At 27.9% G+C, this 24779-nt stretch overlaps 1 protein-coding gene across 1 annotated transcript in view; it reads right to left on the bottom strand.

Moving 5' to 3' along the window:
• LOC100570548 (hemicentin-2-like) overlaps window positions 1–24779 on the bottom strand; it is a 399451-nt gene that overhangs the window by 30819 nt on the left and 343853 nt on the right. Inside the window, exon 5 of the mRNA XM_029490743.1 lies at window positions 24550–24658. Within this exon, the coding sequence (XP_029346603.1) occupies window positions 24550–24658 (109 nt within the window). The remainder of the gene's footprint in view (window positions 1–24549; window positions 24659–24779) is intronic.

Raw genomic sequence — 24779 nt, 5'->3', positions numbered from 1 at the left:
ACGTTTGTAAGACAAACAAAACACAATTTGAGGGCGTGGTATCCTTTTATGTGAAAATACATAAATAGTAACCGGTCATATTGAACGTGTTTGTTTAATTATGATTAATAATGACTTGCGTAGTTGTGTGAAACGTTGCATTTAAAAAGAGGTAAGCAGTAAGTACCTAATATTGTGTTTCTTAACAATAATATTATTATCTGTCTTTTAATGTTTTTTAACTTTTAATATACCTAAACATAAAAACTTGTATAAAATAAAGTATTAGGTACATTTTTTAGAAGATTACCTATTATGTAGTTCTGTTTCGGGCGTCGTATTGGTAAAATGCTAAAAATCAAAATCACGTGCTGTAGTTGCATAATATAATATTATATGTCGAGTGATGTATAACAACCGATAATGTTTGTCAAGCACATTTTCTTTTAATGAACCACCCGACCAATATATTTTGTTTTCTCTGTTTGTTACGCTCGTAGTATAACAACAATAGTATAAATTAGTTAAATTCGTTACTTCTAAACTCTCAGTTTTTGTGAAGGGAAAATTAACCTATACCTAATAAGTTTTATAAAAAAGATATTTCCTAATAATTGGCTATAGATAGTTTTTTAATAAGTCATTAATGATTAAAAATAAGAGAAATTAAAACACGCTTATCTTTATAAAAAATGAAATCATAAAAAACTATCCTGTTAATGCACAGGAAATATCTTTCTTTATGAAACGCATAATAGGTCCCATTGTCTTAAAATGAACCAGAGAGTCGTAATCGTAGAAGTATACGGAATACCTTTGTTGCAATATTACGCGCGGGGTAGACAGAGAAAACAAATGTCGGTGAGGCGGCCCCTTAAGATTTTAAATTAATAAATTAATTGATTTTAATATTAATTATATTGCGCCGTGGAATGAAAATCAACAGGCTCGGAAAACCGTTAGCACTGTGTTAAAATCCTGCGAAGCGGTTGTTTTCCCGGGAAAAGTTTCACACGGGATGACCCTTCTTGGCGAGACAAAAACTTTGTCGTACACCAAAGAGCGCCCGAGTAATAAAGGAAAAAAAATATACCCGAAAGGAAAAAAATATGGTGGGGGATATTTTTTCCTCAGCACTGTATATAGGAACCCACCATTGTATAGCCCTGGGTCCGCCATCACCGCTGGTGGTGGTGGTGGTTTATATGAAATACAAGGATATTCCCGGCGGCGTAGGAGGCTATACCGTAACTTTACCGGTTAATTCACTTCAACGTCTGTGAACTTTAACCACCACGACCAGAGAACTTTTGGGTCGCAGAATATGTCGTGTATATTATTTATAAGGTGTGTATCCGGAGGATTTTACAATTTTACACTGAATCATGTTTATATATATAATATGACATACATCTCAGATACACCATCTATATATCTACCTACCTATACCTACATAATATAATATTATGGCTGTTGTTGATTGTCGTGGGTATGTGTAAAACCAACGGATCGACGTCAACGAACGATGTAAATTGTATTACCTATCTCGTCACCCTCGTGGCATGTAATATTACGTGTGTTATCATAATAACTTTTGTTTTCGCCGAACGTATGAACTCTTCAACAGTAGTATTATAGTAATACAATAAAGTGTGAGTGTGAGCTACGTGTGACAAACAGATGACCCATCGAAAATTAAGAAAAAAAAGTGTCAGTGTTTACATCTTTATTAATGACAAAAAAAATTTAGTTTTTCTATATGATGCGCATATTATTTTTCTATTTTTGGGAAAACAAGCGAATTGTTGTATGAATCATCTTTGGTTTTTTGGGGAGGGGTTGTTATAATATTTACAGTCCTTGATCCTTAGTATTATATTATATTGTACAGTTATAGTGAAATTATATAAATAATAATAATTGTACGTGGATCTCGAGCAAAAGGTTTAAATAGCAAACGAGATCGAACGAATTATAGTATCGGCGTCATCGTCACACTAATGATAGTATAAAAGCATATCGAGCTCGTGATACATGCCTATAGTCGTACGACTTACAGTTATAATTTTATTTCAGTACTTTGGTGCAATCGATCGACGAACGTATCTCTATAATATACACTCATCATGATTAAACGTGCCGAGCTCATGCAAATATTAGTCGACCCGTATTGCATGGGTACAAGAGTTTTTTTTTTCAAATTTCAAATTATAATAATAATAACATGATATAGGCGACTATTATCTCGACAATATAAGTGGGTACCTATGTATAAAAAATATACGGTTTATCGCATGTACGTTGCTTAAATTAGAATATTTCTGTGGTAGTTGTAAAAGTATATTATCATTTGATATATCATATTTTTAAATCGCTGCAGGTTTAATGCATAATGATAATAATATTATACTAGGTATAGTACATAATATTATTATTTATTTATACTAAAATTGTTAATATTTGTATTGCTCGTGCTACATTTTAAACCATACACAATATCATTTCAGATTAAATTATAGTGGGAAATAAATTTCAACTATTGCTGTGTTGCTGCACCGCAGTCCATGGCTAAATTATTTATCGAATTTCTGAGAATGAAAAAAAATGTCACACACCGAATAATGCATTTTATAGTTTAATATAAATAGCCATAATATTGGATCGGGGATATACGCACGTGTAGGTACGTATAATATTGTTTGTATTAATATAATAGAGTAGTAGACTTATATAAATGTGTTTATTTTATTTTATATGAATGGCATGACGTTCACGATATTATTATAATTGTTAATTTATACGTAAGCCCGTGTACTAGTTACATAATAGGTACATTATGAAACACGATTAATCATCAATTAGTGTGTATTAAAATATTAAAAACGTTCACGTTAATATAATTAATTATAATATTATGATTTTTCATATAAAAACTATTCCTACCTATTCCACATTATTCTAAATATGGAATACTATGAATATTGTCTAATAAAATAATGGTCGATATTATGTTAAATCTACGTTTTTATGTCATATAAGTTAATATGTTTATTACCTGTACGATAAAATGCACATAATATCGCACTGTGGCTTACACATAACGTTTGTTTTGAATAAAAAAAATAATATAAATACACGATGAAAACTATTTCAAAGTAAGTTAATACTTAGTATGCGTATCTATATAGTGAATGAAAATATTTTATTTAATAAGATCGAATAAACTGTGTTGTTTAGTGTCATAATACATAATTGTTTATTAACGTGTTTGATTGTTAGTTTGCCCCGAGTGTTACCGCGTTATGCGTTAGAATAGCAGAATAAAGCGATACCAAAGTTTGTATGCAGCGCCTTATCGATTGAAAATTAGACACATAATATTATACCTACGGAACTATTAAACTATTAAAACTTCGTACATCAGTTTTTGGGAAAATGAAGTCGAACCGGGTTATTATGTAACGGTATACTAAAAAAAATTAACAAAACTCTTTTTTATAATTGATATTTTATAGGAATACGTTCATTTTTAAGAAAATATTCTAAGTAAATTATGAATTATGATCGACTTTCAGCAAATAATAATTTTGCGTTGTTCAACTTGATGATAATAATATATTAGTTATTCTAGCAATGTTATATTATCAAAATTTATAAGTCATAAATATAATATGAATGATTGGTAATCGTCATATTATAATATTATAAACCATGAACAAATTAAAGCAATTTAGGTATACATGTACATTTTATGTGACTTCAATTAAATAACTGAAATACATACGACGTTGCAATGTTTTTTTTTAGTGTAATTTAATACTTGAAGTTGTACGTATTAATCCATTAATATTATAACATTATGTAATAATAATAATAATATTATGTACTCGAGGTTTTATTACCATTTACATTAAATACCGTGGAAAATTAAAACACAAACCTAGATGTAATATAATTTTATTATATTGTAACGTATAAAACATTTAAAATGGCCAACGGCCAACTGGATTGTTTGTATAAAAATTTAATTTACTATATTTCATTTTATTTTAAGGAACGTATAAGAATAAAATAATAATTAAAAAATCGAAGATTATTATTATGTATTATAATATATTGATAAACACGATGTCAAGGAACATGAATTATAGTGAAATTATTATGTGCTCGGTGTTTACATTATCGATATATAATTAAAATTACTTTTTACTGATGATGAGTTGTGAAAAACATGAAAATGAAATAGAAAACGTACAGTTTTTTTTTTTTGGTTTAATATGATACATCTCATATCGAACGTAGGATGTTGGAACGTTCTGATTAGAGTTTACTTTATGGTTCATTAGCTGGTATAACGAAAAGATAATATTAACTTTCGCTTTTAATCAATGTAAGCTGCATTTTTCGTACATATAAGCATTAAACACGTATTCATTAACTTAAAAACAATCAGGTCAAATATTTTATAAATGAGTGTTGATTTAATAATAATAACTATACGAATAAATTAATGAAGTTTCGTTAAACTTCTATATTATAACAAATAATTTTTGAATTATCCTGAAAAAATTACTAAATATCACCACATTTAAAATATAAATCTATTTCGTATTATGAACATAATTCCTATATGATGAAATGTTTTCAAAAAAAAAATTAAATAAGAGTTAATTCGTTTTTAACGAAATAAATTTGTTGCAAAAATAATGAAAGTAAGTATATAAATGGCTTATAGTGCATTATTAATCATATTTTATTTTATTTTTTAGCCGTACTCCTGCATAACAGTACAACATTTGAGTTAATATTATATTGTTGGTTATTTCTCAAGAGACATTTAAGAATAAATTAATCTGAAAATATTGTCTTCCTTCAGAAGGTTTTAAAATGTAAACAAAAAGTGTAACTTATTGTTAGACAAAACTTTTCAAAGTTACGTTTGCCCTTTAAAACGCTAAAATATTATATTTTTACAAAACAATCTGTAGATGTTCGCACGACAGCAATATCTGTAGAAGATTGTTTATAATTATACTTCGTGCTTACGTGATAAACATATCTGATAAACTATAAAGTTAATAAATTGCAAATCGTGATTGTTTAAATTATAATCAAATTTGTGTTATTCAAAAAATATTAGTTTGGTTGTAGGTATTCACGTTATAGTCATTAATAAACATTGTTTATAGGTAGCAAATTGTATTCTTTTATCATATCCATACGGATACCAACATAAAACAAACAATTCAGTAATAGACTGGTATTCAAAATTAGTAAAATTTATAATACCTATTAAGTCAATAAAAACGTGTCAGTCATGGGTTAAATAAATTAATAGTTTATAAATAATATATGATTTAAGTGCTCAATGCTCGAATACTGTTGGCGCACATTTACATAATTTAATAGACTATACTTGTCAAATTCGAACGTATGTTACATTTCAACATTTTCAACTACGACATTATTAATTGTCCATGCATTGTCACATTATGATAACCAACGAGACATTTTTCGATGAGGTATTCGTTGATAATACGACAACTGTCATCTTATTTACACGAAATAAGTTTTTAAAGTTAAGTCACTTGACTTGCTATTTAAATTTAAAAAAACTGAATATTGATTTTATCGATTATTGTATACATATCGATACACTTTACGAGAGTTTTTGTCTATGAAATCATAATAATATGATCCATATTCAAGATATAGACCAAAATGTCTCAATGTCTCAATAAAATTTATTGTATTTCAAAAAAAAAAATTTAATTATTATTATCCTTCAAAAACTAATGGAAAATTCTAAAAATATTACATAATATGTTACCTATTGATAGCTTTGGTTTTTATAGGTAGTAAAATAAAAAAAAACTGTGTTATGACAATATCCATTGGAAATAAAAAATACGTAACTACACGATTGTTATTATAGCATACAAAACATTTTTTTTTAAACAACACTAATAATAATATATGTTTGTACTTTTTGTATTCATGTAGGTGCCAGCAGCTGACGTTAAGAATATATTATATTATTATATAATCGAAACCTTGCAAAAATAATTGCATATTCAATTTATAGGGATTTGAGTCAATACTGATTTTATGTAAAAACCAGGATAAGTATAGTAGATTAATAGATTATAGTACATTATGTAACTATTAATTATATAATTATATACAAAATATATTTCTAAAATCTAAATTCTAATTAAAAATAATATTCGAATGATGGTTGCAATAGATTTCAATGTGTTATGTTCAAACAGAGATACTATAATAAAAATACTGAAACATAATAATGTTTAAATTACTAATACGAATAACAGGCGTGCTAACCATGAAAGGTAATATAAAATATCAAAACCAGAATTTTCCAGAAAAAAACATCAGAAAACCAAAAGAGGGATAAAACTATTCAGGAAAATGAGATAAAATTAAATTAACAACTTTAAGACCTTTTCGAAGAACCAATAGCGATGTAAAGTAGTAAAATATCCGTTTTGGTAGAACACATTGGGTGGAAGTCTAACGTAGTATTTAGACGGGTGGTAAATAGAACTCATGAACAAAAAAAAACTTATGGAAGACCTAAACAAAGATAGAATCTGACCCATGACGTGGAAAACGAAAAGCGGAAAATCATAGTGAAGAGATAGGTGAAGGGAACTTTGTATTTCGGGCCCTCGCCTTATTGACCTGCAGTTAAAGCCATGAACACCAAATAGTATTTAGGAACGCACTCGTTACAATATTAGTATTTTCTATTAACGACCATAATTTCAAATGTCTGTTTGTGCAATAATAATTCATTCATTTTTGTAAGTGAAGTAGTTCTATTTGATTTTATTATCAAGTTCCACAGAAAATATCTGCCATTTTTGATTAAATTATAACTTACCAACGTAGTATATATGATTCAACTACGGTAAGTACTATATTTTTTTTGAGAATTTATAGTAATTTGGTAATCGTAAAGTTTATATTAATAACTAGCTGACTTATCCGGCTTCGCCTGAGAGATAAATATATAAATATTTTTCATTAGGTAGGTGTATTATACCTATACACTATTTAATTTAACCAACTATATTTATCTAAATTGCTTTACTGAATTATATAAGATAAACTTAATACTATAAACACAACGTGTTTTATTTTCTAGCACGCATTGGTCTAATTTTCTCACTCTATAATCAAGATTAGGTAGGTACCTATATACATTTAATCAAGTATTTAATATTCTATCATACCATCACATTGCTGTACCGGTCACCGATCGGAAATAACCAAAATAGTTATTTGAACCTGTCTGCTGTCAAGACGAAACGCATGCCAAGAATTCGGCAAAAAAAGAAAAGAAGTTGTGGCCACCCTCGTATATATAAACAACTCTTGCGAAAAAAAAAAGTTGGTAAAATATTCAATTGCCTCAACAGAAAAGTTTAACATTCAAAAACAATGTGTACCCTATCATGACCAAAAAAAAAATAAAATAAATGAGAAGACTCTGCGTACTTGGGATAAGGTCATACGGGATTATTTGGAATTTAGAACAACTTAGTGAAAAAATGCAGGAAAATATTCGATTGCCTCGCCGTAATACCAGGAAATCAAAAACGTCTAAAATTCTATTTGTCGTTTATAAAAATGTACAAAAACTTCTGCAGAGTTCTATTCATCATTTTCTACTAAACTTTTAACTTCAGTTTAGATAGAATCTGGACTGCCACCAGTCAGCTTAGCTACGGATTCGACACTAATATCGGTCGTTTTACTGAGTCGTCATCTCTATAGAAGTGCAAGTGGTGTCAAACCCCTACAGTTTATTTTCAATATTTTATAGCAATAAGTAATAATTACTAATTATTTAGATTATTTTAGTCGAATATTTTAGATTCTGACCGAGGCGATGTGTGAGTTTTATAAAAGTGTGTTTTTCAATTTATTTATTTTTTTATTTGAATACATACTTTTTCAATTAGAAATTTATTTCAATCAGTTGAAGTTGAAACAGAAGTTTCCAGGGGTATTTATAGTAGTGTATTTAATCTTGTGTATGGGTGAAAAGTAGACATTTCCAAATACTTTTTAATATTATCGTTGAAAAAATAATGACATTTTTAAAAATTCTAATTTCTATGTACTTTGATATTATATGTACTGCATTCAATTTGTATTCAATGATAAATCGTTATAAACTATGAAAAACGATTCTGAGCGAAAACAGTCTGTCAGCGTATATATTTTCTAAGGATATTTTAATTTATATTTAAACTCCATTATTTCTATTAAAAACAATTCGCATATTGTATAATATTAATTATGGTTTCATCAATATTACTATAGCTAACAATTTGTTATATTTGTATTTTACTGTACACTATACCTTCCTGCGCTTATTAAATAAATATTATTATTATAATGTATAATAATATGCACAAGTTTAGGCATATCGAATGCCAATAAATAATTTGTTTGATAAATAAATAAATAATGTATATTATAATATCATAATAATATGTGTCCAACAGGAAAAAACACACATCCATGGCTAGTAATATTGTATGAAATAATATTATAACAAATTACTATTTTAAAATATACGAAGCTTATAATATCAATATATAAATATCTATGAAATCAAACATGCTTAGAAAATATAATAAATATAATAATATGGGGATGGAACGTTTTCGCTCAGAATCAATTTTCATCGTATCCAAGAATTTATCATTGAATCTAACATATCCACTATAGAGACTTACTCAATACCGATGTGCAGTGGATACCTAAGTACTGTTAGCACAGAGGTAACTTACTTGACCGTTTTTTTAATACATAGATTTTTTTATAAAAATATTATTATATCTCTTCACTGGTTTGATCTTTAATGAAAGTTTATGAATCGTTTCTTTGATATTAAATTAATTCTCTTCAAAAGTTGTCAATTCTTTTTTTATATTTACAATTTTTAAGAGACTAGACATGAGGCAAGTGTAACCATATATGTCGTCCTCGTCCAGCGACGGTTTCATTGGTTATGACTTATGGCCCACGGTAGAGGGAATTTGTAATAGGCACTTTTGAAACTGATGAGCCATTTTATTTCTCATGTTTTTTTTTAAACTGAACTATAATAATTAGGTTGGTTTGCATAAGGTTCATTAATAAGATGGTATATGTATGGCTTATGTACTTATTAATAAACCATATGCAAACAAACTTAATTATAATAGCTTAGTTTGAAATAAATTCATAAAGAACATTAATCTTTTTAGATAATAAATTATTTCAAGCATTTGAAATGAAATGGTTCGGCAGTTTCAAAGGTAAAAATATATTGTCTAGGTATTCAAACGAATTTGATCGATGTTCAAATAAGGGTATTCACGACAATGGAAAACCACAAATGCAGACTCAATTTATTACTTACGATTCGTAGCAGTGTAAATATGAAAATTACAGTTCATGTATACTAATTATTCAACAAACAAAAAACACATTCACTTGTGCGTGTAATCCAATGCGCATTGTTCACTTCAAAACACTGGCACAGGTGTAATTACATTAGAGAATTTCGTTCTACCCGATAGATAATATGCTCGTGAAATTCGTGTTCGAGATAAAAAAAAAATGAAAACGAAAAAAAAATGTATTTTTGGTAGACCATATAGCTTGAGATTTGTTTTATTTTATTTTTTGTATTTTATTCAAAACACCAGACGGCATTTAGATATAATACCAATTGTAGATTAATACATATAGATACCAAAATTAATAACAGAGGAAATACAAATTAAACTTAAATAAAATATGGGTAAATGTGGTCAACTTACTAATGAAAACCGTTGCTATCTAGTATCATTCTCGTTAAAGGAGAATTTTTTTAAAAGTTGATTTGATGTTTTCCCAAGAGACAAATAAATTATGTCATGTGACCTGGTTTTATTTTGTACTGGATGCTGTATTGCTGTGTCATTCTATATTACGTGGGTTATCTATATGGCCACTTAACAGTTCCCATATAAGACGTGTATATACTAAAACACTTACGTCTCGCCTCTTAAGTACCTAGGGCTAAAAATTGTATTACATGTATCGATGATAAAGTCACTGGGAAACTATAAAAATTGGACATCAAAACACCACCTTCAATCAGACAGTTATTAGTAGGCGAATTTTTATCACAGCTAGAGCTCTATATTCCTAAATTACGTACTTATATTTGAGATATCCCTTGATTACCAAGTTTTGGTTAAAATTAAAATATCATATGAAAGCGCGTTACTACATTATAGTAACTACACAATTGTGCGCAGACCCTACATTCTAATAAAAAATGCATGGATAATGTTTAAATTTAGTATATTGTATTTTAAGATAATAGTTATATACATTATTAGAAAATTGAGACATTTTTGATTAAAAAAACTTTGAATAAACTAAGGGTAGATTTAGCAATATATTACAATAAAACATAAAAACATTTGCTTATGCAAAACCAAAGACGACAGTTGAACTAAGTTAGGCACTATCTAAGGTTACATCGTTATTGGCTGACATTGCTTCCGTAGAACCGGCTTATTAAAGTAGATCTGATAACCGATGGTATGCAATTGAAGAATAATACGGCTATATATTTGACTTCCCCGCCTATTTTCGATGGTCAGGTTCAACGTACGCCAGACATGAAACATGTCGTTCGAATAAAGTTCGGTCTTTTGAGATACAAAAGTTGGCGGGAGCTTGAAGCCCATAGCGTTAAGCGGCATAAGTATACCGTCAAGGTCCTTCTTTGAACGATAAAATAAAAACTTTAAGAGGTCGAAATTTCCCCTTGCTATTTCGATATAAGTTTCATGTCAGACGGCAACGGCAATGATAAGTCTATCAATATACTTGTCAAAGCCACAAAATCACGCCTTTTGTGAGCCTCTATACTGCTGCAGCCCGCAGTGGACTAGGATAGTCCAGTAACAATAATATTACAGTCAAATCTACGGCGTCCGTGGCTCTCATTACTATATGTTGGAGAATTGTGTTCGATGACCAGCAAAATTTGGACTTTAAGACCGATACAATAATGCCAGTGATCCAATTGCAACTCATCAAAGTATTACAGACATAGTAGCGACCATAAGATCATAATTCGTCGTTGCAATAGAGTCATTTTTAAAGAATCCCGGGTTTTCGTTATTATTTTATGGACTTGTAAGTTGTACCTAAAGTCTATAAGTATCAGGCCTGATTTGTTTGATTGGCATTATTTAAAAAAATAAATATCGTAAATAAAAATACTGCGCTCACGATATATATAATTAGTATGAAAATAAATGATTCGAGACCAAAGGTATGCGTTGAAAGGAGTGACATCATTACTGTTATGAAACTCAAACATACTTTGCTCTACGCATAACTTCAACGTTGTAAAATACAAACGGTTGATAAAAAATGTCAAGAGAAAACCCGTCAATTGATAAGATACTCGTTTAACAGCATAAAATGACAAAATTTACTTTCTGAGATATCCAAAACATTCAGAAATACAATAGCACAAAAACAGTCGTAAAAAGAAACGGTTTTTACTAAGCATGCAAAAATAAACATTAAACACAGTAACTAGATTGTACGAATTAGAATTAGTTCGATGAAAAACTTATATCATGTTATTACCTTCTTTACCAACATTTAAAATGGTAATAAAAAAAAAATGCATAAAAGACTTATCGAAATAAGAGAAATTAAGAAAATTCATATTCGTTTTCTCTATTGTACAAACGGTAAATTAGTAAAAAGTGTTCAAAACAGAATTCAAATGACACGGTGTTTGCACTTCAAAAAAACTATTTAGATAGTCCCGTCTATGATGGAAAAGTTAAGGTTTTGTTTTGTTTTAATTTTGTTTACTATTTTACAATGTGTGGACTGTGCATTACACATAACACTTTATCACTTTATATTATACACCATGGGCAATCTAGGTTAGTTTTAGTATTTGAGCGTACCAAATTTAAAGGTAGACAATTCGATCAATGTTCACCCGTTGATATTTCCCGATAGTTTAATTTTAAACTAAGTTAGTTGATAACCTTTTACAAGATACATATTTAGAACGTCATATTAAATCCATAACAATATTGTGTAATGTATACTGTTGAATGAAACTGTAATAAATTTTCCGAATCTTTCATCACAAAAAAAAATGCAGTCTGTTAACTTTATACCCTGTTTCGGTAAACAAAGAAAATAATATTTTCCACAAAACCATTGGAACACTGTTTTTACGTGCCGTGCGTTAAATTAGTATAACTAGTGGGTCCCATATTATGTTAAGCTCAACATATCGATTATATTTTTGAGGACGATATATAAGTACGAATGGAATTTACATTTTCGATAAACACTGTGAGGAAATAGCAGACCTCTCGATTTCTATTATAACTTTCGTAAAAAATCGTAAAAAAAAATTGATGTTAACGTAGACAGAGATTTTAAATTTAAAATGAATGAATAACTTTCGTTAAATCTATTTAAATTCTTCAATGTTAAATATTAATTAAAATATTTTATTAAAACTGCTCGTTCATAACCCTTTTGTGAAAATTGCATTCATCTCAGGAGTGATATTATGTCCAAAGATATAACAATATAGTACGTAAGTATGTTGAACATAATATTATATATTATATATATATGTGTGCGTGTGTGTGTGTGTGTGTGTGTGTGTGTGTGTGTGTGTGTGTGTGTGTGTGTGTGTGTGTGTGTGTTTTCTACGTCAGTGATTAAAAATAAAGATTCGTAAAAAAGTTGTGAGATTTTGTTTTTTTGTTTTTCCACACACTGCACGATCTGGCGCCAGGGATGGTCGTGCATGGTGTGTTTGGGACAAGGAAAACAGTGGGACAATAAGCCACTTCGGGTAGAGACCACCCGTTAAAATTGTATTAGGATTTTCTTCTTTTTCATTCCACTACATCGCAGACTCTTATCCGAAACTTCAGTACACATATCTATTGCGTATTATTATTAGTACCCAGTATATGTTTCGAGTCTATTTTGGCAGCACTACCTCAAGCAATGTCCCCTCGGGAAAGTCTCAGCGACGAAAACATCCGATAGACAATTTTATAATAGGTGGTCTGGATGATTTTTTTTATGCTTTACGCGAAACCGTTGTACGCGAATTACACCACATATTAAATTATAATATTTATGAAATGACAACTATTTGCACAGCACACACACAACGTAATTTATTTATTTATTGATAGTAACGCCCACAGGGGTAAATAGTACATATTATAATACTATGGGTTAATATCATGTTCTATCATTTTATAAATGTTTGTAATTATAACAAAATTGAGTTATTTATTTGTTAACTATAGCTTTAAATCCTACTTCACCTGAGAAAAAATGAACAAACATAAAATACTGCGCTGTACCAGTGTATCTTAGTTTTAGTGTACTTTAGTTCATGGCAAATCAACATCAGTGTATCTCCCTTTCTGAACTTATTCGACCGAGATACACAATCCACATGTGGACTGTGGTGGATTGGATATAGCGCTTGGTATATTTTCGAACTAGTTCAAACTATTTTCAAAACTTTTCTGATATTAATTCTAAAAAAAAAATATCTGAAGTTTTTGTAAAAATTGGTCGAGTAGCTTTTGAGTTCATTATATAATATTACAAACATAAGGAGATTGCCTTTTGAAGACTGCATTCGAAAAACAAACAGAAAATTAAATATTATTTTATTTTATTAAAAAATAATCCAATAACAACGCATTATATTTCTGTAACCAATACAAGTCCCATAAAAATAAAAAAAATATTTTCCAAGACCCAAATTCAAATTAATATGTCAGTCATCCTATATCAACTTATATGTGTTGAAAAACTAAGATATTAACACCCCAAAAGTCTCAAGGAATATGTGTGCAACATTTGATGCAAATTGATTCAATAGTTTTCAAACATATATAAGCCCATTCCAGGTGTACATTAATTTTTATATGGGTAGATATAACAATGGATTTCAACCTGGGAGGAGAGTGCCCCCCTAGGGAGACATCACAACATTTGAAAAGAGGCATGACATTTTTATAAAATCTTCGAAACATGAAAACATGATTTCTGATTATTAATTATATTTTATCGGGCATTATTGTGTAGGTATAATTACGTTATGTTCAATAATTCAGTGCCAACCCTCTCATTAGTTTGTATTTAATTAAAATAAATTAAAAATGAGTTATTTAAGAATGTGAATATAATAATATAATATAGGTACCTACGTTGTTTAAAAAAATGAAAATTTTTAATAATATATTTGTTTCCTTTACTAATAAATGTATTAAATATTAAAAAACAACATTGAAGTTTTATTTATATAATTATATTAATTCAACAACCAACGTTTGAAAGTCATGGCGTATAAAATATTATTCAATATACATAATACATATTATATATTAGATATCCTATATTAAATAGAATTAATTTCAATAGTAATGAGGGAGGTGTGATCTCATATAATAGGTAGTATGAAAGGGTGAATGGACCTCAAACAGTTCAGAACCCTTGAGATAAAAAATAATGTATAATATTAAAAAGTTACACGCAGATGATAGTAAACAGAATATTTTAGAAACATTTTCCAGTTGATTAGTTAAATGCATAATATAATTTATAATGTGTCTATGATCTATTATCTACATGGACCGTGATTAATTGGTATTGATAATTAATATATTATTTCAGAGTTATGATTTAAATCGTCAATAATAAAAATTGCAAATATTGTTAATCATTTTTTTTCAACCTTGAAATGGTTAATAATACATTTTTCGATATCTGACCCATCAAATGTCAGGTTAAATATCCAAAATATGCTCAAACGGTCGATTGCCGCAATAACATAACATGTATACTACGAAATATAATATCATAATACTGCATTTTGTGTTCTAGCTGCAGTATACCTAAATATAATACGACATATACGCATCCTCATACGTTCTCCGACTTTCATAGCCCGAGATGAAACAGCTGTATTTCTGTTTCTCAAAAATAACTTCGCATAAAGGTTTACAATTTTCCGGTACCTATAGGTATCATAAGTAAACACCGTGTAGGTTTCAGTTGACTATAACAGTGGTCTTCAACCGGTGGGTCGCGACCCATTTTTGGGTCGCGTAAGCTTTAAAATTGGGTCGCGATACGTCTTATTTTTAAAATAAAAATAAGTTTAATAGATGAAATAAATAAAAATGCAGTTTATATAATCTATAATATAATGGATATCAAATCAGAGTATATTCAGTTTATTCAGTTATAATAGGTATTAGTATACAATATAGGCATTAAGCAATTTTAGCTTTGTTTTTCTACTAAGCTTACGTGGGTCGCGAAAAATGTGGGCCTAAAAAAGTGGGTCGCGAGTCCAAAAAGGTCGAAGACCACTGGACTATAACATTAACTGACGAGGAACCGTAGGTATAATATTATCATGGGCACTATTGCATTTGAATAACTCATAATAAATTATTTTACACCGAACCATACGCAGCACGGTAATATTATTATGTACTGTTGCTAAAAATAGCAATATTAAAACAATGCGAATACTTACTCGATACATATTTTTAATTTAATAATAATATAATATTTATAATTATTATTGTTGGCTTAATACTACTAGAGGCTTTGTTAATACGCTCCCGTTATACATATACCTAGTATAACGCGTTGGACTCACTGAAGTATATCAGTACGTGGAGTATTCATATTAAATAATACGCAATTATAATTTTAAAGTTAAAAACCACATTATATTTATTGTTTTGAATGTTAAATACAAAAAACATCGATATTAACTTGTAATCAAGGTATTAAGTCATTAAGATTCACAAATATTTTTGTTCACTGTGATATTTGAAATCGTATTATACGATTTAATTATATTTAGGTACTCGCTTATTTAATTATTTATGTTTATATTATAATCGAGCTTATAAGGAAGATAAATAAAGTGAATTTATTGATCCAATCTAAGAATTAATGTCTGTGATAAATTTAATGTATATTCAACTTATTGTTGAGCTATATTCTAATTTTTTCTTGTGTATGCTTCACAAGTTTAATCACCATATCCATAAATTGTCGCATAGCTTAAAGTCAACCATTTTATTTTCTATACGTATATAGAGTATAAATGAAAGAATTAGAGCTGAACAAAATGAACAGATCAGTTTCCATAGAAACGACTAGTGTATAATATTATCCAATCCTCGTGCTAAATTTTAGTGTAATATATAATAATATATTATCTAGAGATCATTAATTTCAATCCTATTTTTTAAATATATTTCTTTTTACATAATTTCATAAGTTTAGTATAGTATACAATATGTAATTATATATTTTATATTGTATTATATAAGTTTCAATAATCTAAGTAACATCCATAGACAATTGTGTGTAAAAATAGGGCTTCGTTCTATTTACGTAATTTAATAATGTGAAAATAGGTATTAGATAGTACACAAAATTACATATTCCAAAATGCATATTACCTTTATAGCATTTTCAACTTAATTATATATTTTTTTTATTTATTATGTAAGTGATTCTGTATCCACTATATACTTTACAATATACAAATATAAAATATTACAACTATTGTGTTTATTATATTATAGGTATTATTTTAATATACTAAATAATGTTGCTTTGAAATTTCTTTTCACTAACGAATTCTCTCCTCTACTATTTATTAAATATACTTAGATACGTATTGACATTTGTTATGGATTATGAATATCTTTTTCTCGGACAATATATAAATTATTTTTTATGAATTTATTTTGTATACTATGTTTGTACATGTGAATAATAAAAAGGACTACAATTTTGATAAATACCTACAATTTAAGCACATATATAGATATATGTGCCTTTAATTTTTTTATTTTTTGTAAAAAAAGGTTTTCCTGAATTTATATTATGTATGACTACCATTAACGCAGGCAGTTAAGGATAATTACTAAGCTGCTCCGTGCATAAAAGCGTATTTTTTTATACGTCATTTCAACCTTAATAATTATTAAATTGTCGTTTACAACATTAATAACTATTAAATATTCACCAACCCAGAAGATTTTGAACCTTCGCTTGTTCCTGCCTGAAGCATTTAACTAATTATTCAAGACAACAATAGGTATAAACAAATAAAAAAATATACAAATAAGTATAAAAATATAGGAGTAACTTCAATATTAGTTGTTACCTAAATTATTTTCGTTGTTAGAAATTAAAATTTCAAATAAATTAATTTGGCTGTTTCAAAATATTGTAAAGGGTGTTGAATTAAAATGCAATGTAATACAGTTTTCCTTAATATTCTAATTATTAACGATTTTTAGAAATACTTAGATACTTTACCTGATCCTTTCCTAAACTTAATAGAAATTTTAAAACATTTAATATGTCATTAGCTACCACTTTTATCATAATATTATATAGATCAATTTTATTTATATAATTGTTGAGCTGTTATAGAGTATAGTTTATCAAGTAGGTACTAAAAGCTAAATAAAAATAATAAAAATACCAATTATATAGATCATTGTGATGATTTCCAGTTTACTTTAACTAAAATATAAGAAATATTTAATATACGCATTAAAAGATTTGATTTAATTATTTTAAAGACCCTAGTTTAAGATTTTTCGACTAGGTACATTTACGAGGGTACAAATACCTGTTCTCTAGTAAATCTAGAAGGTATACCAGCTTAGTACCTACAACATTTTATTTGAAGAGTAAAATGTTACAAAATGTAGCGAATATATCAATTAATTTTTGTTTCCATTATTATTAACTTGCAGTAAGCCGGGTTTAAAAAAAATAATAATAATATTAAACAAAACTGATCATGGTGAAAATTTTTTTTTAGTCGGTATAATAAGGAACAATGTTAGTAACAAAACTCTAATTCGTTGATTTTTTTGTTTCTATTATTATGAGTTTCAAAAATATAAATTACTAGCTGATCCCGCGCATTTCGTTGCCCGTAAAAATGACAACTTTTAAAAAATGTGTGATTGTTCAACTCCTAAAAGGTGCAACTCAGCCTCCCTGGTAGGCAATCCGACTACGTCTGATCGAGGACAATATGCCACAACATAACAAGTAGGCAATGTGCGAAAATTTGATTTACCATATTTTTAAATTCTTTAGTGTTTTCAAATAAAACAGAATTTAAACAAATAGTTTCTGTGCTATTAAACTTTATACCTATGTATATTTTAAGATAACTATCTATGATAAAATGAAATATAATTTAATGATATGGGAACTATTTGATGTTTTTAGTAATTAATTACTAGATAAATATTGTATCTATTTTAAATAAGACGTAAAACTATTAGGTATTTTAAAAAATATTATCTTTGGCAGTACCTAGATAACTGACAATTGTACAGTAATTTACAAGTTTATCATTTTAAAAGATATTTGAATTCTCCACAGTACACTCCTTAAATGGTAAAAAAAATCTAAGTATCCAGAAATATGGTATTTACATATAGTATTATGCTTAAAAACTCAAAAATCAAAATTTGAATAAATGTAATGTAATATTGAAGGATAGAAGAATAAAAGGGTAATTAATGATGTTTGGTGAATCTCTGGAGTGATGTTATATGATTTATATATGTTATGGTGTGTATCAATTATTCATACAGAAATTATACATTATGATTACGTTACAATATTAAACAATATTATAAAGATTTGAAATAATTATCGCAGAAAAATACAAATAATTATTTTATATACTTGAATAGTTTAATCGTATAAGCACATCACACTAAAATAATAATGATTTATAATATATATTAAGTAAATTATGGATTTCAAATAATATAATACCATTGCATTTTATTGTTTAAGTTTAAAATAAATTAGTTATTTTAAACAATATTAAAGTATCTGGACTTGTATATTTAATAATAATAATAATAATAATAATAATAATAATAATACTATACAGGCATTGAGACGTCATGTTGAAAACATAATCAAACAATATCCTTAATTATTTAGTCATATAATAAGAGAATACCTACGATATATTATAATAAGTCGAGTGCAATAAACGAAGTATAAGACCCTGCGTATGTAAATATTAATATTTGATGCCAATGCAGCACATATTCCATTTTAATACAATGCACAAGTATAAAATACCACTATAACAACTTTAGGGTCACTATACAACTATTGTTGTAACTGTACAAATGTTGACCTAATAAACTGCCAATATATTCAGAAACGCTACTGCATTTAAACATTAGCCAACTATAAAGTACCTAACTAAACATAGTTATGGCGTTGTGACGTTTTTGCCATAAATACCATATAGGTACATCTATAAGCAACAATTAACTACACCAGAAAATTATCGATAGGTATATAATTATTATAACACTTTTGAAATAATCAACCAATAGAACCTCGTAATATGTGTTTGATTGAGAGAAGGACGACCAATAATTATTTTTACACGGTTAAATTTCTAAATTTTGATTTTTAATCGCGTCGGACTCGTGTGATTAATCATATCCGTTCTTTGGTGTACAGTTTTTTTTTAATGTTTATTATTATTAATGTATTATTTCCACTGTAACTAAAAAACTTATTACGTCATCAATTTTAGTCATTTGAATTTGGAACAGTGGTTTTTGTGTTTCGGACTTTGTTGTAACTTGCAACTATTTAATTCTCAACGATTCCTTAGCATGGAGGGTCCTATCGGCCATCATTGATTATACTTCATAGTCATATACATAATAAGCAGGTAAGTTATAATTATATAATATAGACATTTTGAATTATACATATATTGAGAAAAAGGCATGATTGTAAAACATTTATATTTATATATTTATAACACACACGTGTGTTTGAAAATATAATATTGTATAGAAACTTAGTTAAAAGCGTATTGTTGTTTAATTGGCTGTCTTAAACAGTCCATACACATAATACGAATAGTAAAATACTAAAACTATAACAAATATTATATAAAAAAAAGTAATTTATTTTTAAAGGATTAAGGTATATTTATTTTATATCGTTTCAAATCATATAACATAAGAGAATTCTGAGTTTTGATACAACGTATTTTATCTCTAATCGTGATTTCATTTTTTCCAATAAGCGGCATGTCAGTAATTCTATTGTGTTCGATACCAGTAACCGTATATTATCTTCCCTTGTTAAAGCAGTAAGCGATTTATATCTTGAAAAAACTACACAGGAAAAAATTGCTCAATAATATTATGTTTGTTGTCCCTGTTTATTCTGTTTTGTTAAACTGCTTGTCTTTAATCTTACAACACAACACAATAATCGTTTATAGTGATTATATTTTATAAATAATACTTATGAGTTATGACTTAAAAGCAATAATGCTGTCTTTAATAATTAATAATTATTGTACCTATAAAACGAACTGATTGAATGGTATAATTGCACGTATGGATGTTAATAGATTTGTTTTTAATTTTAGAAAAATCATCTGAAACTGACTTTAATAAAATAAATATCTAAAAATAATTTTTGTTAAATTATCAAAAGTTGTTAATATTTTGAAGTTATGATAAGATTATACATAATTATTTTTGGAATTTGGAAACCTGGCTTCTTAATGAATTGAGCATTTGAGCTACACCGTCATATCAAGAAATTAATATATTTTCAACGTTCGTTAAATTACATTTTTCATTTATTGTATTTAGTATTTAGTATTTAGTATTCTGAAAATGGTTTGAAAAAGTATATAATTTGATTACTTGGGAGTTGGGAGTTTGGAGTAAAGCATGGTAGGTACACTGCAGGTACCTAAATAGTATATAGTATATAGTATATAGTATATACTATTAAATAAGATGGATGGTCACTTTAAACATAATTTTATTTGAATAATTTAAACATTTTAAACATCTAACTTGTCTTTATGTATAACAACTAAACACAATAATTATTTTTAAATATACATTTTCATTTTTAAGTTATTATTAGATTTAATATGATAGTGAAAAATAAAAGATACAAATTTAATAATGAAGCATAATATTTAATTATATAATGCACTAGTAATATAAGTAGGTAATACATCATTAAAATATTTGCACATACTTTGAAAAAATAATTCTAGTAATATTATTAAATTATTTAATCTCATTTAAGTTAGGTGATACAAATAGTATTTTTTAGACATTGCAAATTAAAATGGTTGCCGGCTCAAAGTTATTTTCAATTAAATAAGAGGCCTATGCAGGAAACACTCTGCAGAAACCGTACACAAACTTCTAAAAGTCCGCTTGCCATGATGGCCAGAATAGGTATATATTTTTTTTTTTTTTTGGGGGGGAGGATTGAGGATTTTGAAATCTTTGAAGAAGTTAATAATATGGTAAAAGCGTTTAAAATACAAAATCTATTTATTTGGGTAAAAGCGTGTGCATACATTTACGAACAACGCGTGGCACATCACGTCTCGTCCGTCTGCGTAATGATAGACATTTCCGGGTCGGCCATTACCATACATCATTATAATATTATGGTAGATGATAAATGATAATAATATGTACAACGACTTAGGACGGATGGTTTACGTTATTATATTAACCCGCGGTTAAGATAATATCATGTGGGAATTTATATTGTAAGTCTGGACCGCAGCGATACTTATAATAATATTATAATGTGGTCGTTGTAACTTGAAATACTCGAAAAGTACGGAAACTGTTATCACGCACCGGTAGGTATACGCATACATATTGTTATATTAACAAACAACATAATAATGGTATAATAAAAGGGAGTTTCGTACTTTAAACAGATTAGTATAGACAACTGAAGGAACGATTAAAATATATTTCAATACCAATCCAATGTATCTTACTGCAGGTGGTCCAGTGTCATAAGTTGAAACGTAATTGAAGGGCACACTTCAACAACAAGACAAGTCCACTTTTATCAAAAACGAGTCTTAGAAATACCATATTTTGATAGAAAAATCGATTTATTATTTCTAAAGATATCTCAAAATGAATTATTTCCCGCTAATAGTGGTAAATGAGATAAAGAATTTTATTTTGCTTGTCTTAAACAATTGGTAAAATGTGCTTGTCTTGCAGTTATTGCAGAGAGCCTTTCAATTACGAAATCATATTATGTTGACGCATATTATTGGCTATAAAGCATTATGAATATTTTCCAATTTTATCCTGTTGATTTTTCATATTTTAGTTTTTATTTGGTAAGTACCAATATATTATTTGCTTTTTATAAATATTGGAAATAGCCAATTTGGCCGTTTGAGCCAAAGTTAATGTAGGGAAATAGTTCTTTTATTTTCGGTAAACTTAAGTGGAAAATTGATTATTTTTTTTTTTTTTGGTATCTGAGTATGGTTTTAGTATTTAGTAGAGTTAATATGAACTTGTCATTGTTGATTTTGGCGGATTCCAAATCAATTAAAAAATCTTGGGAGTTTATTATTTGTGTAGTTTTGTTTAGAACATGTAAGGGGCTATAAAACCCTCTATTTCTTCAATTTATATGCTATGTTTGTGATGTTGGAACTATTGGAGTTGATTGGTGGGGAATAGGACTTAAAATTAGGAAAAAGTTGTCGTGTTGGACTTTAATAAGAATTCACAACGATTTAAAAAGTATATGAATTAAAAGATTCTCGTCATCAAATAAATAATTAATGATATGAAAACCCAATATGAGATGCCCTTGCTAATATTCATCATATTTCATATATCATTATGCATAACGAGTATTATTAATTGTTAGCTCTTAAATCACACTAGAATCAGTAATAAATAGGTAGCTAATCTACGGCAGCGTTTGTTAGCATATTATTGGTACAGTTTTTTTAACTACACAATAGTGGACAATATTATACTAGAGGCAATACAAATTGTTTCTCACTGTATAAAATTAATTTGAATTGGAAATTTAAATAATATATAATATTTAAAATGTTCACTTTTCTTAAATAATTTTGTTTTAATATTTTCCATAATCAACTCGTTAAAGATCGCCAGTACAAAATTTCCACATTATCGGTATATAATATTATATAATTTACTATTCAGCGTATAATATATTATGGAGACCGAAACCAGATAATGACGAAGATCAGTGTCAGCAAGACGCATTACGTGTATATCATTCCGGCCCGGTGACTGCACGATGTCGTCCCGAGTGGATTAAAATAAAATAACTTGGCCGAGAACTTTCGGCCGTTCGAGATTCATCAATTTCAATTTTAGTTATTTATTTTATTTTATTTTTTTTATCGAACGCATATCATATAACAGCTAAAAGTGATGGTTTAGGGTTTACGAAATACCAAACGCCTATTGCGGCTTACCAAGCCAATACGATAATGTCATAATGGGCATTTCGCAGTTCCAGCAAAAATCGAAACTAAGACCCAACACCCAACTCTATCTCCACCAACAAACTACGGTGATTCTGGTACGTGCGACGAGACTGCGTAATTATAATATTATAATTTTCTCTGACTCACGTCCGAACCCCGTGGCTCGATGATTATAATACGGTGTTTCAGATTTTGGGTCATTATTAAATTATCATTATAATTATTGTGCTCCGTGCCCCACCGTTCCCGATGACAAACGACAATTTTTCGAATTTCTTCGGAGAATTTCGTAACACTGAAATCTAAATATAAAGCTGCAGCGTGAATTTACGAGATATCCACTATTTTAATTTAAATGTTTAAAATAATTTAAAAAAACAAAATTAAACCATTCTATAATAATATATTATAATTCTATGTATTTAATTTATCAACATTTTCATAAAAAGTGCTTACGGGAGTTTAAAATTAAAAAAATAATCAGTCATGAACTCGAACCGTATTGTAGTAAACTAAAGTTATCAAATTATTCTTATTAAGAGTATTATACTCTTAAAGTATCCTGTAATCCTTAAAATATACATTTATAAGCAAACTGTAATAAAGTATAAACTGTTTTCTACGAATTCTCTGCTACGAAAATATTTTTTCAAATTTCTCAATTCTATCGAACTGCTCAATAACAATAATAATATGTAAATGCATACAAACCAGGACCTACTTATTACAGTCGTAGGATTACATTTTCCTTTCAATGTAAAAATATAAAATTTAATATTTAATTACTGAAAAACACGGGTTTTTTACTTAATACATTTTAAACGCGTATTCTTTTGCTTTGGTAGGTAACATAGGAAAAATGTATTTCGTCGTATTCGCCTCCTATAATTTATCATGTTTTAAATTTAATTAACAGTTCTTTTTTATTGTTCATTATATAATATGAGTTGAAATATAATTAATAATAATTTAGCAAACAAATATATTTTCATTAATTATTTATGATCAAAATTGCATAAGCACATTTACAATTTTAAATATATGATTTTCATTTGCTAAAGGTCATATACGACGTGACTACTTACCGACAACTTTTAAATTGATAAAAATGCTTTTCGGTGGATGTGATGATATTTGACACTCGTACAAACCGGCGTCTCGTAGTTGAACGTATTTTATCTGTAGTGTCCAATCCTAAAATAACAAAGTATAATATATTAATTTCAATTATTCTACAGCGTATGAAATACATACAATATTTCGTGGTAAAATAGACATAATGGGATAATATTTTTCATCGCTTGTTTTCGCAACA

This window comes from Acyrthosiphon pisum, chromosome A2 (assembly GCF_005508785.2).
Source record: "Acyrthosiphon pisum isolate AL4f chromosome A2, pea_aphid_22Mar2018_4r6ur, whole genome shotgun sequence".
Classification (NCBI taxonomy): domain Eukaryota; kingdom Metazoa; phylum Arthropoda; class Insecta; order Hemiptera; family Aphididae; genus Acyrthosiphon; species Acyrthosiphon pisum.
Note: the sequence above shows the minus strand (reverse complement) of the source record. Positions and strands in the feature narration are given on the sequence as shown.